The 12,184-nt window shown below is 36.4% G+C and overlaps 1 protein-coding gene across 1 annotated transcript in view; it reads left to right on the top strand.

Moving 5' to 3' along the window:
• TLL1 (tolloid like 1) overlaps positions 1 to 12,184 on the top strand; it is a 142,043-nt gene that overhangs the window by 102,277 nt on the left and 27,582 nt on the right. The window contains exons 10-14 of the mRNA XM_064449759.1: positions 1,036 to 1,138; positions 2,568 to 2,684; positions 3,674 to 3,819; positions 9,785 to 9,980; positions 11,415 to 11,540. Of these exons, the coding sequence (XP_064305829.1) occupies positions 1,036 to 1,138; positions 2,568 to 2,684; positions 3,674 to 3,819; positions 9,785 to 9,980; positions 11,415 to 11,540 (688 nt within the window). The remainder of the gene's footprint in view (positions 1 to 1,035; positions 1,139 to 2,567; positions 2,685 to 3,673; positions 3,820 to 9,784; positions 9,981 to 11,414; positions 11,541 to 12,184) is intronic.

Here is a 12,184-nt window from a genome sequence, read left to right as displayed (position 1 = left end):
TTATGCTTATATGTAAATAAAGATTTTTAGTTAAGTTGAAATATTTATTAATCTACACTGAGGAACTGATCTGGAAGATGAATTCTTTTTCCAAATATACCTCAATCCAATTAAAGGATATGAACTGGAAACAATTTTATGATAAAAAATATAATTTTTAATCTTCTTGTTTGGATTTATCCCTGAAATTGCAGGACATGATGCTAAAACTGTCCCAGTCAATCAGGGTTCAAACTGTAGCTATTTTGTCATTGTGTGATCCATGATGAATCCTATTCCTCTCAAGAGTGTAAGTTTCTGGCATTTTAGGATTAGTATTTCTAAACCAAAGTGAGATAATGTAATGGTCTAGGGTAGTCCTGATTTTAAGTATTGAAAACATGCCTATTTACAGATATGCTCAATAAAACTGGGAGTCCAAGTTCAAAAGTTCCAGAAATGCACAGAACTCAGATTTCCATATAAAACGCTTTATTATAGTTTCATTAAGAGTCATTAAGGGACTGTGTACCGTTTGTTATAGGGATACTGCTTTCAGCATTACTGTCCACAATTGTCAATATTTAACGTGTCTGAAAGTAAATTATCTTGTCAAATCCATAGTAGAAGGAAACACAAATCAAAATAAAACAACAAATTTTTTTCACAGCTGTCAGTTCTCATTATAGTCAGAATGGAACAGAAGAGGAATTGGCAGGAGAATTATCAAATAACACAGTTAAAATTGTATTAGCACATTATTTTACCTTATTAGCATTCTCAAATTCTTCTCAGCAAAAAGCTCCCTGTAAGCAATCAAATGTGAGTAGTCTGTCTTGAATCTGCTCAAATATGTAAGATTAAATAAAAAAATTTTTATGTTCCCAAACAACTTTTACTTGCTCTAAGAAATAACTGAGGAGAGGCTAATTAAGTGTCTAAGTAGTTGGAATCCTGTTACAGATGACCGTTCTGGCTTCGGTTCTGCAGAATGTTGTTGTGATCATTTTCTAGTATTAACCACACATGATTTGATTAGGTGTTCTCTGATTGCAGATTGTTTTAAACTTCACCACCATGGACCTTTACAAGAGCAGTCTCTGTTGGTACGACTATATTGAAGTGAGAGATGGCTACTGGAGAAAATCACCTCTGCTTGGTATGCAACTGTTGAATGCTGCACTGTCCATAGTCACCATACTTACTGAGTTCAGTGAACTTGCTTGCTGTTGAACCCACGACAAGACTCTTAGTTTTTAGGTGTCTAGAATGTATCTAAAGTTGGGGATGGGAAAAAATGCTAAATGGCTTCAAATAAGTGGTTTATTTGACTTCAGGCCCCAAGCCTTCCTTTCATTGCAGCTAGCTGTTATTCAGCTGCACACGTGGAAAGATGAAAGCTGCAAGAAGTGCAACAACTTGCTTTGCTTGTGGGTATTGAAATATGAAGTTGCCATAGTTTTGTTCACAGAAGTGGGGTAATAGTACACAGGCAAATCTGTAGAGCGTGTTATGGGAAATACATAGAGCATGTGGTGAGCACATGCACTGTGGTTGAGAGCACCCGCTATAGAGTTGTACTTATGAGCTCTGTTCCTGTACTTTTAAAATTCTGAATACAAGATTACTTCTGTTTCTTCTTTGCATGTCCTTCCCTGCTTTTGCAGAGAAAAGACATGCAAAGCAATAATGTATTCTTAGAGTTGCAACTAATACGCAGGAAGCTGCAGCCCTCCTTTTCTTAATTCAGAGGGTTGGTGCGGACATTTCACATCCCATTATGCCACTGCCCAATCCAGAGGCTTGGTTTGACATCCTGTGATCTTCTCTGATTGAAACTCAGGATTTCAGACCATAGTAAACATGAACATCTCCAACTTCTTGGGTCAGTTCTGTTGGCGTTTTTAGAACGAAGACTAAAATTATTTGTTAGTGTCCTAACAGCCATAATTTAAAAAGAGCAAAAAAGAAAGAAAAGGTAGCAGATACAGAGGACAGCTTTTTAAAAGTAGTGCTTATTTTCTTGGCCTTAAAAAGAAAAGAAAGAAGAAACAATTCAGACCAGACAGTAATTACCCTTTTCTTCTGTTCCCTTTTCTGTCACCTAGACAAACAGAAATTTCACCTACCTAGGCTAAATATAAGAGGATAATATAGTCTAGGGTCATTTCGATGTTAGTTTTTAAATCTCTTTGGTCCTAGACACAATGAGTGGTATTACTGTGACCTAGATTACTTTCCTCTCTTAAGATTAGTACTCACTTTCTCCTTCCAAAATGCCTGGCTTTGTATGTATAGAAATAATATGTAACACTAATTTTTCTACTTACTTCCTCTAAAGCTTTATACTTAGACTTGTCAGCCTGACTGCAATAAAAAAAAAAAAAAGTACTAAAAGCTTTATAATAAAATCTTTGTGTATTAGGTCCTGATCTGCAGAAACATATGTGCTTAACCATAAGCGTGTGAATAGTTCCACTGAGTTGGTTATGTTACTCCTGTTTATAATGTTAAACACTTGTATAAATGTTTACAGCGTTTGGCTTCAGAGGCGGCAGAAAATGCAGTTACTGGTTGCATGTTTTTAGGCAGGTTTTGTGGTGACAAACTGCCAGAAGTCCTCGCATCCTCTGACAGCAGGATGTGGATCGAGTTCCGCAGCAGCAGCAACTGGGTTGGGAAAGGTTTTGCAGCAATTTATGAAGGTAAACCTCTTATAGCATTAAAAACGACTTGATTATGGAGGAAAAATATTAACTGGATACCTCTGGATGTTAAATAACATAATATGAAATAGGTATTTTATTACTAAAGAAGAGAGTAGGTGTTCACTTAATAGACAGGACATTTTGAAACTCTTCCTGGGATCAGATTTCAGATGACCTCTTTTCCAGGGACACCACTGATAATATTAATTTGCATTTTTTACTAGTTATTTAATTAACTACATGTGCATGTTCATGTGCTTAGTACGTGGAAGGATTTCTTTGAGTACCTTCTATTTATTCTTCAGAAAAATCTGACTTAAGTTTTCCATATATTCTGGGATTACTTAATAGAAACACTCCCACACACCGAGTATTTTAACAAGTCAACACTCACCTGCTTAAAACAGAACCTGTTTTCTTAAATATTGAATCTATGGTAGTAACTGTATGATTTGGTTGATATTCACAGATCTTTACGTGATTATCAGTATGGATGGTGAAAAGTGCGTTTACTTTTCATGAAAATAGTTTTTACTTATGTTATGCTGAATTTGAAGAAACAGCTAAGCTTTATAAAACCTGAGACTTCTGTCTCATTTGTCTCTTTCTAAATGTTAGTAAATATTAATGAAGAATATTTATTAAATATATTTCAAAGGTGGACAAAAAGTAAAATTTAATTATTTTGACCTTTTAAATATATTCTATAAAATTAATAGACTCCAATTATCCATGATTCCAAAGCCTTTCTGAACATTCTAGACATGCTTAGAGCTATTAGAAATACCGAATTATATTTGCTAACTGAAATATATATAGTGGTTTAAATGGATTGTGTTTTCAATAATTTGACCTTGGTAGACTTTTTAAGTCTTCTCCAGAATAATCTTATCATTAGTTTTAAAAAGGGGAGCATAACATGTCAGTTTGGTCATGTGGAACAGAAAATGTCTTTATTGACAATAAGAATTTTTTGCCTTTATCAGCTATCTGTGGAGGTGAAATCCACAAAAACGAAGGCCAGATCCAGTCTCCCAATTATCCTGATGACTACAGACCAATGAAGGAATGTGTGTGGAAAATAACAGTGTCAGAAAACTACAATGTAGGATTAACCTTTCAAGCATTTGAGGTAAAGCCTTTTAACCAATCTGAGAAAAGCACAGAGTGGATAAGTGACAGTGACATTTAAGGGAATCCTCATTAAATCTGTGAAAGAATTTAATAATTCTCTATGAAAAATAAGTTCCAGAATCCAATTCTACTCTCCATTGAACCTTCCATTCTGCAGAAATGGTCAAGAAGATTAAAGGTTTTTCATGTTTTCTGTGCTATTTTAATTAGAAAGTTTAAAGCGCTGACAATAGTTGCAGCCTTGCTGAACTGGATTATGTATTTGCTAGGCTGCTTTAATATTCTGTTAAATAATCCGGATTTTTTATCTTTGCTAAATCTTATTGTTGAAAAGGAATGTCTACATGGAAAGAAACCAATGTGGTTTTTGGCTTCTGTTTTGAGAAGGAAGAAAAAAAAGCCTACTTAAATTCAGTTTATAAACCTATATTTAGAGAGGGAAGAAAAAAGCCATCGTGAGTCATACTTGCTTGTCTTTAGTGTACATCCCTCTGTGTATAACATTGCTAACCAGTGGTAACCTATTGTATAACAAAGAAAAAGAATACTTCATATGTCCTTTTTTTATGCATACACAATACACTGGCTTGAAGTTTTAGATTAATTTAGTAACATACTTGAGTTCATTTGTTCTATTTGAATATGCTTCAGCAGTCATGAAGAAGAACTCTTTAAATCTAAACTTTCTGGCGTCATGGTGCACATAAGTATATTAAATATAGATGTAATTTCCAAACTGAAATTTTAGTCTTACAGACAGACTTCATGGGTATGGCACATTTTTGCTATGACTGATGAAAGGTTTTGAGCATGAGGTAACAAGGGTTTGGATTTTATCAGTAGTTATGAATATAAACAGTGGAAATTTTAATAATTTCACAGATTCTACTTAATTTTCCCTTTTTTGTATCCTGAATTAATGTTGGGTCTAGTGGTTCTAGACAAGTCAGCTCTCCCTGCCCAAAGAGATTTCCAAATGCCATTCAGACTCTGCTGCATGGCCTGGCTCAAGATTGCTTAGCGTTGTATGTCAGTGTCTCTTTTTAAGCACTGTTGAAAATGAACAATGTTTTCAGTAACTTTATATAATTTACTGACTAGATATAGAACTTTTCTGGTCCGCCATTGGTGCTCAGTATTTTTTACTGTGATCCCAAAAGAAATAGCACTATACCTCTGCATAAGAGACTTGCCACAATATTTGATCTCCGTGCAGATGCTCAGCATTGGTCTATACGCATGGTACTTTATCGCTTGAACTGACCTCAGTTCAATATCACCTCTGGGAGACTCAAACCTCCATCTCTTCTATCTTTCAGGACCTTTTTCTAATCACCCAATTATGGGTTATTTGCATGTGCGAAGATGGCATGTTCATGCCTCACCACATAGAAAATAATCAGAAGCAAAGGACCAGCAAATGAGAAACAATTTAGTAGGCTAGTGGTTAAGGCCGTAAATGTTCAGTTTTTCCTCCAAACTATTTAGTATTATGGCACTCTCTAGAGGTGAAACATGTGGACTGACACCTTATAAGGAGAAAGGAAATTGAGAAGAATAGTTGAGTGGTAGTCTCAGGTTAGTGCCTCTGCTAGTTGTGTTTTGAAAGAAAAACAAAAACAAAAACCAACCCACACAACAAAAAAAACCCAAACCTTACCAGCAGTAGGGACTTGAAAGGTACATACCTCTCCAGAGAGAGTCTGAGCTTTGATTCCAGAATGGCAAGATGCCCTTGAGCACCAAATGAGGTGCCCCAGAAAGGCACAAGACTTCTGTTATATCTGTCTTTGCAGCGTTTCTTACTGGCTCATCCACAGGGCTCCCTGTCGAGAGCGAGAGTTGCTTTGGAAACTGCTCTGAAGTGCCTTGCCTAGACATTCACCATTGGGTCTGATTTCCATTTCGGGTCCAAGCGCCTGAACGTAGGTGTTCTGTTTTCTGGTATTAAGTCCCTCTCTGGACTGAATCCTTGGTGCGCTGCCCAGTAAAACAAAAAGTTGTTTAAAAATCACAGCTCTTCATGCCAGCTGAGATCAAGAAAAAGTAAATGTCAGGCCAAAGAGTTATTGCAGCGTGTTTGTGAGAAAATTACTTCTCTGTCCTTTGAAAGGTACAGTTAAGTAAGAGGAATTCTCATTATCCATATGTAATGCTAGAAAAATAACTGTATAAATAACCTTCCCTCTGAAATGAAAGCACTAGGGAAGCTGAGAATTTCAAACTGTATCAATGAGTCATCTTGTTTTGCCTGCTGTGGGCAATGCATTTTCCACTGAGTGTGGGATTACCCTTTCTTATTTGGCTGCCTGATGGGCAGCAACACTTTCCAATATCTAGATGACAGCAGAGATGTTGGGACTGGTAACTCCATCTTTTTGCTTCATTGTTACAGTGACACTTATTATATTGTTCTTTGAAAATTAGCAGTTCTTGGGTTTTGTTTTGTGGTATTTTGTTTGTTTGTTTGTTTGTTTTTTGAAGGACCTTTGCTGGCTCGCAGTCTCACCAGCTAAGGCAATCCAGGGTGTTTGTAGAGCTGAGCTGTATTAGTCTTCCTCATTTGAGTGGCCCTGTTAATCTCTGTGCACATAGTGTTCATTTAAATTATTTTTACGTAAGTCAGGGAATAAAAGTTATCTGATTTTCTGATTCCACTAGGCATATATCCCACCCTCTATAACTAAAGTATATGACCTGAGTCAGATATGTTTACCTGTATTGGAATTTGACTCTATCAACAAATAAATTAACAATGACAAAAAGTAATTGGAAGATTTCTCCTGAAATATGATTGCTCCTGGACTTGCCTTTCAAATACTTTTTAAAAAAAATATATTATTTTTTTTTTCCTGTTTGGGGAGTGTTACAAAACAAAGGTAGTCTGGAATTTTTAACCAATATATTTTAGTCTAAAGTAATTGGGTTTTTTTACCAAAACTGAAAACACATACAAGGACTTTTCTTTTCTTTTGAGACTGGATGTTGAGAACATCTCTGGCTTTCCATTTCACCAGGAGATTTCTTAGTGTTTTCTTGTGCTATGTGCCTGTCAGGAATTTTTCTGGCATTTTCTCAACTTAGTTCTCTAAAACCATTCAAAATCTGTGTTTCCTCCAAGGCCTTCAGGAGCCGATGGTATCTTTCATTCTCCTATAAGCAATGCATTTTTCTGTAAAACCTATTTGTTTACACTTTTTTTTTTTGCATTTGCTGACACTTTGTATATTTATTCTAATCCACACATAATATCAATCTTGTGAAATTTTAATGCTTCAGAAAATAAGGTTTACAGGATAAGTCCACTTACAGCTAAACTCACTGGGAGTCCTTTCATTAACCTGAGATTTTCTACTCTGTCGTAGGAAGAATAAGAGACTCTTGCAAGTGTAATAGATCTTTGTATGGCAGGGTTTCCAGGTGACAGTACCACGACATCCTAAAATGTGAGGTACAGATAAGCAAAGCACATCTTAAACTACTTCTTTTTCACTAGTTACCAAGTGCCTTAACACCAGTTATAATTTCTCAGAAACACAATGCTTATCTGTTTGTTTATATATAGGTGTAATGATTTAATCCATTAATACAATAATATTGATAATACTAATTGCATCACTTGCAGTAGTAGTACACTAAAAATAAATTAATATGGTAGAATGGCCAACTTTCTAACTGTGTTATTGAAAATCAATAGCACTTTGTAAGTTGGGTGATTTTTATAGTCTTAGGAATTTTAGCAACTTACTGCTATACAAAATGTATTTTTAGCTATTGTCTTCTGCCAAAAATAGTGTGATTCTCAGAAAAGAAACTAACAATTAACCTCAATGAGAATTTGGTACGTGTAACTCAGCTGCACTTGGCCTGTGAAAAATCATAATTTCCATATTGCCCCATAGAACGTGGAAAAATGGAAAAAAACAGATGGTAATTAAAGTCTTGACTAATGAAATGACCACAGATGTTGTGTGGGGAAAATACACAATTCCTTCATTGATATTAGTGGGCTTTGGACCAGGTCACTTCTTTCTACATCAGAGTCTGTTATGATTTTTATCGAGACAACAAGGCAGACTTTGTTTCAGATTAGAATATAATGTCATGTGTTTAAACTTTATTAATTAGATTAATGAATATTTTGAATCAGTAACACAGTGTCAAAAACTTATCAGCGCTCAGGTGGACACATGCCTGACTGCATTAGTTGCGAACATACAATTTCCATTGAAGTCAGCAATAGGTGGTTGCATCCCACATCTTCATGACTTTTCTCACTCATTTCCCAAACTCTGGCCCAAAGCAATTCCTGAGAAAACAGCTAAGAAATTACAGTAAATGGCAATATGGATTGTGCCAAAAAAATGAGTGGGAGAAAATTACGTATGTAAATGCTTGAAGAATTGGAAAGTTGGAAAGAAGACAGGCAAATTTTGTGCCATATTTTGATGCCATTAAAATGAAATAAAATCAACCAGCGCCTTTCCCCAATTTTCCCTCTTACATAACAGAAGCAGAAATCCTAATGTGCTAAATGAAAGCTCCTTAGTCTGTGCTGGTTACTGAGCTTAGCGTTGGTCATAATGCACAATTAGAGCAGAGTACCAGCAGCCACTTGTAGTAACTGTACATCTTATGTGCAAGAAAAGCTCTGTCTGGAGATGAGACATGGATTTTTCTGGGTTTGGTTTTGACCTCTTTGTCATTTTAACAGAATTTGGATGTGCTGGATTAAATTTGAGACTTCTCCAACCCCTTCTCCCTGACTGTGGTCCAGCCACCCCACATCCCTAAACCTACCTCACGTTTCAGCCACGTAGTTGAACAATAGTTTTCTTAGAGGAATTATTTCTGAATGCTTGGATTTAGTTAATTCTTTTATAACTAAGGTGCTATATTACTTGAGTAACGTGAAGTAATCCTGCTGTGAAATGACCCAGATCAAGAGGGTTTTTAATTGTTTTGGGAAAGATACTCTCTCAGTAAAGACAGCCATCATAAATTATCTAGGCTCATATTTGGGCTGCTACTGTTTTCTTCTTTGGTGCAATTCCCACTCTGACTGACTCTGCAAATACTGTTTTGTAAAGAGCATAAGGCCGCTACCCAAGTAGAAATGTTCCACTCACATACTAGTGTATGTTTGGATGTCATCTGGCAGGACGTTTAAATGAGAGGGACATTTCAGTTGTTCTGGTTTCAGCAGGTTCCTCCATCAGTGCGGCAAAGATTCACTCATTGACCCAGAAAGTTAATAGACATCTGAAATCAGGAATCGTGCAACAGAAACCAGACACATCAGCTGCAGGAAAATAATGATATCTTTTTTTTTTCTTTTTGGTCATATGTTCTGTTGGCTACTTAAGAGCTGATAATTTTAGAATTTACAGGTGTCCCAAACTCATAATGCGCTGTAATTTTTTTTACCATTACCTTGCAAGATCAGTGGGTAGTGACACATGCAAAATTTTGTACTGTGTCAAAGGTAAAGGAAGAAAATAAAATATTGTTCCTCACCTGAAATAGCACAAGATGATAATGTCAATCTTATTCATATTAATGAAAAATTGAGCTTTTCAATATTTCAAAACCAGTTAATATTTCTCACCTCTTTAGTGGTTGAACCATTAATCTTGTATACTTGAGTGTACATGAGAAAAGAGGGCTTTACCTGAGCTGAATAGGAATTCGACAGAACATTAGGAAGCTTAAAGTCCTTTTCAGTTACTTTTTTTTCCAGTTAGACTGTTGTCCTGTGTAACATCTCAACAACTTTTTTCTTATAGAAAACTAGTATAGTTAAAAAGGGTGCAGCGAAGCTTGTTCATTGTCCTGATGTTTGAATCTTAAACAGAGAACCCTAACCTTAACTTTGAAAAATTTAAATTCTGATTATTATCTGATTGATATTTGATATTTATGGTCAAGTTCAAAGAGGTGACTTTAAAGATATTTTTTTACAGATTGAAAGACATGACAACTGTGCATATGACTACTTGGAAATTCGAGATGGAACAAACGAGAACAGTCCTTTAATTGGACACTTTTGCGGCTATGACAAGCCAGAAGACATTAGATCTACCTCTAATACTCTGTGGATGAAGTTTGTTTCTGATGGAACTGTTAACAAAGCAGGGTTTGCAGCTAACTTTTTTAAAGGTAAATGTTAAAGCGTATCTTGGGAGTTGTGAACCGCTTATCACTTGTACTAGAAACATTATGACAAGATACTAAAAATATTTCTCAACATATTTTTACTAATGCCAGTTCTGTACTGTCTACAGCATATTTTTTTACCTGGGCATACGATTTTATCAAAACAAAACAGTAGAGGTATTTGAATCTCCTTGTAAAACATATCCAAAAATGAAGGGAAATACTCAGTGCAACTTCCTACTCTCTTCTTGTTCAAATAATCAGCTTAGTTTTAAAACAACTTTGAAACGTATCTAATCATATAAAAAATGGCTTTTTTGGCATTGTGTTATCAAATATAAAGTTAAATAGTGTAATCACAAATAGGCCTTTTCTGTTAAGGTTTTTTTCTTTTGTCTAAATATTGTGGTTTTTCTATTTGCTGCATTAGGCTGCTTTATAAATTCACCACTTTCTGTGAGCAAGAAAAAAAAGAAAGCAAAACACCTGAGAAATCATAGTGACCAAAAGCCTCACAGTCTTCCTCCAGTTTTGGGGTGTGTGTGTGTGTGTGTGAGCGTGTCATACAGCTGCAGCTATACCTGCAGCATTTGGCGCGTGGGGAGTGGCTAATTCCGTCCCTGTGCTGGCCACGACACAGTGAAAGCCACTAGCAGTGGTGTGGCAATGGTGACACCCAAAATACAGGTCGCATCACCAGGAGAACATTTTTGCTCTTTTGAAAAGCCATGAGCTGGGGCTTTTCTCACCCAAACTGTTAGTTTTCAGTGCAGACAATTATAACCTTGAAGGCTGTAGACATGAGAGTGGGAGCTCTGTTTTATTTCTAAGAAATTACTTGTCCTGGTGTAAGGAAACAATATTTCAACATCTGAGGAATATTTTAACAATGAATCTCATGGGTATATTTCAGAGCTAGTAGAGATAATACATTATTCCTTTCCCTCCCCCATCCCTGATGCATCTTGTTCCCTTTAATATCAGTAGAATGAAAACCTGGGATTTGAGGATTCTGTTAATCTGTTTTTGACTATGAATTTGGGATAATGCACAAATTGATTCTGTGGGAGATAAAGTGCCCTTGAAGTGACCCTGCTGTGGATTTTCAGTCTTTCTTTCAATACTTTATACAGCCTTTACATTATGGCTGCCTGAATTATTGTATGCTGCCCACAAAGTGCTTATAAATTAGGTCTGCAGCTGTCAGTAGGTATTGTAAAAAAAACCCACCCAAACCCCACAAAGGACAATTTTTAATTTTCTCCATTGCAGGTCTGCTTAGCATTTGAAAATCTTTTAGTCAGCAACTACAGTGTGTTATGAAGTGCATCTTATAATGGCATGCATACAGCTTTCTGGGTTAATATTGATCCAGCAATTACAGCTGAAAAAAGGTAATTATTTAACATGTTTTTGCATTCTTCACTGTCTTGGCAGAGGAAGATGAATGTGCCAAACCTGACAATGGTGGCTGTGAGCAGCGCTGCGTAAATACTCTGGGCAGCTACCAGTGCGCCTGTGATCCTGGCTATGAACTTGGTCCTGACAAAAAGAGTTGTGAAGGTACAGTGCATTGCTGTTATGGGCTCTTAAAGCTCGCAGAGTGCCTTTGCTTGAATGAAATGCTACACCTTTCATATGCTCTGGCCTAGCAGCGTGAGACCTGTGGAACCCAACCTGGAAAACCAGTGTTCCCTTTTAAGTAGTGCTGCCAGAGTGCAATCTGTCCACAGCAGTCATCTTCATCCAATGCCTGGCACTAATTTAGCTGTAGAGGATTTGCTGTTAGTCGATTGGGAACGATGCAAAGCAGGACTTTGTACCTTTCCAAACCACTTATTACATTATTCGTACTCATTAAAGCAAAGTCTCCCACCATGCATAAGGAGGCAATTATCAGCAAAGCAACGTGCCGCTTCAGCTTATTTAATGATCCTTATGACCACCTCTGACTGGGGTGTGACTGGGAAGCTGGTGCATTTGAAGAGCAGGATCCTTTATTCTAGCTTAAAGCTCAGAGAAATATTCCTCACTCCCACTCAGATTGTGGACTTTTCTTGCTGGAAACAAATTCTACTTTTCAGGGTGACCAAGCATGTTCAAACAATCATTTGGAGAAATAAAAACCTGATAAGTGGAAGTCTGTGTAAACATAGGAATGGACTGAGATAAGTTTTGCATTCTATATGTATTTCATATCACAGGAA

The sequence above is a fragment of the Phalacrocorax carbo genome, chromosome 4, assembly GCF_963921805.1.
Source record: "Phalacrocorax carbo chromosome 4, bPhaCar2.1, whole genome shotgun sequence".
NCBI lineage: Eukaryota > Metazoa > Chordata > Aves > Suliformes > Phalacrocoracidae > Phalacrocorax > Phalacrocorax carbo.
Note: the sequence above shows the minus strand (reverse complement) of the source record. Positions and strands in the feature narration are given on the sequence as shown.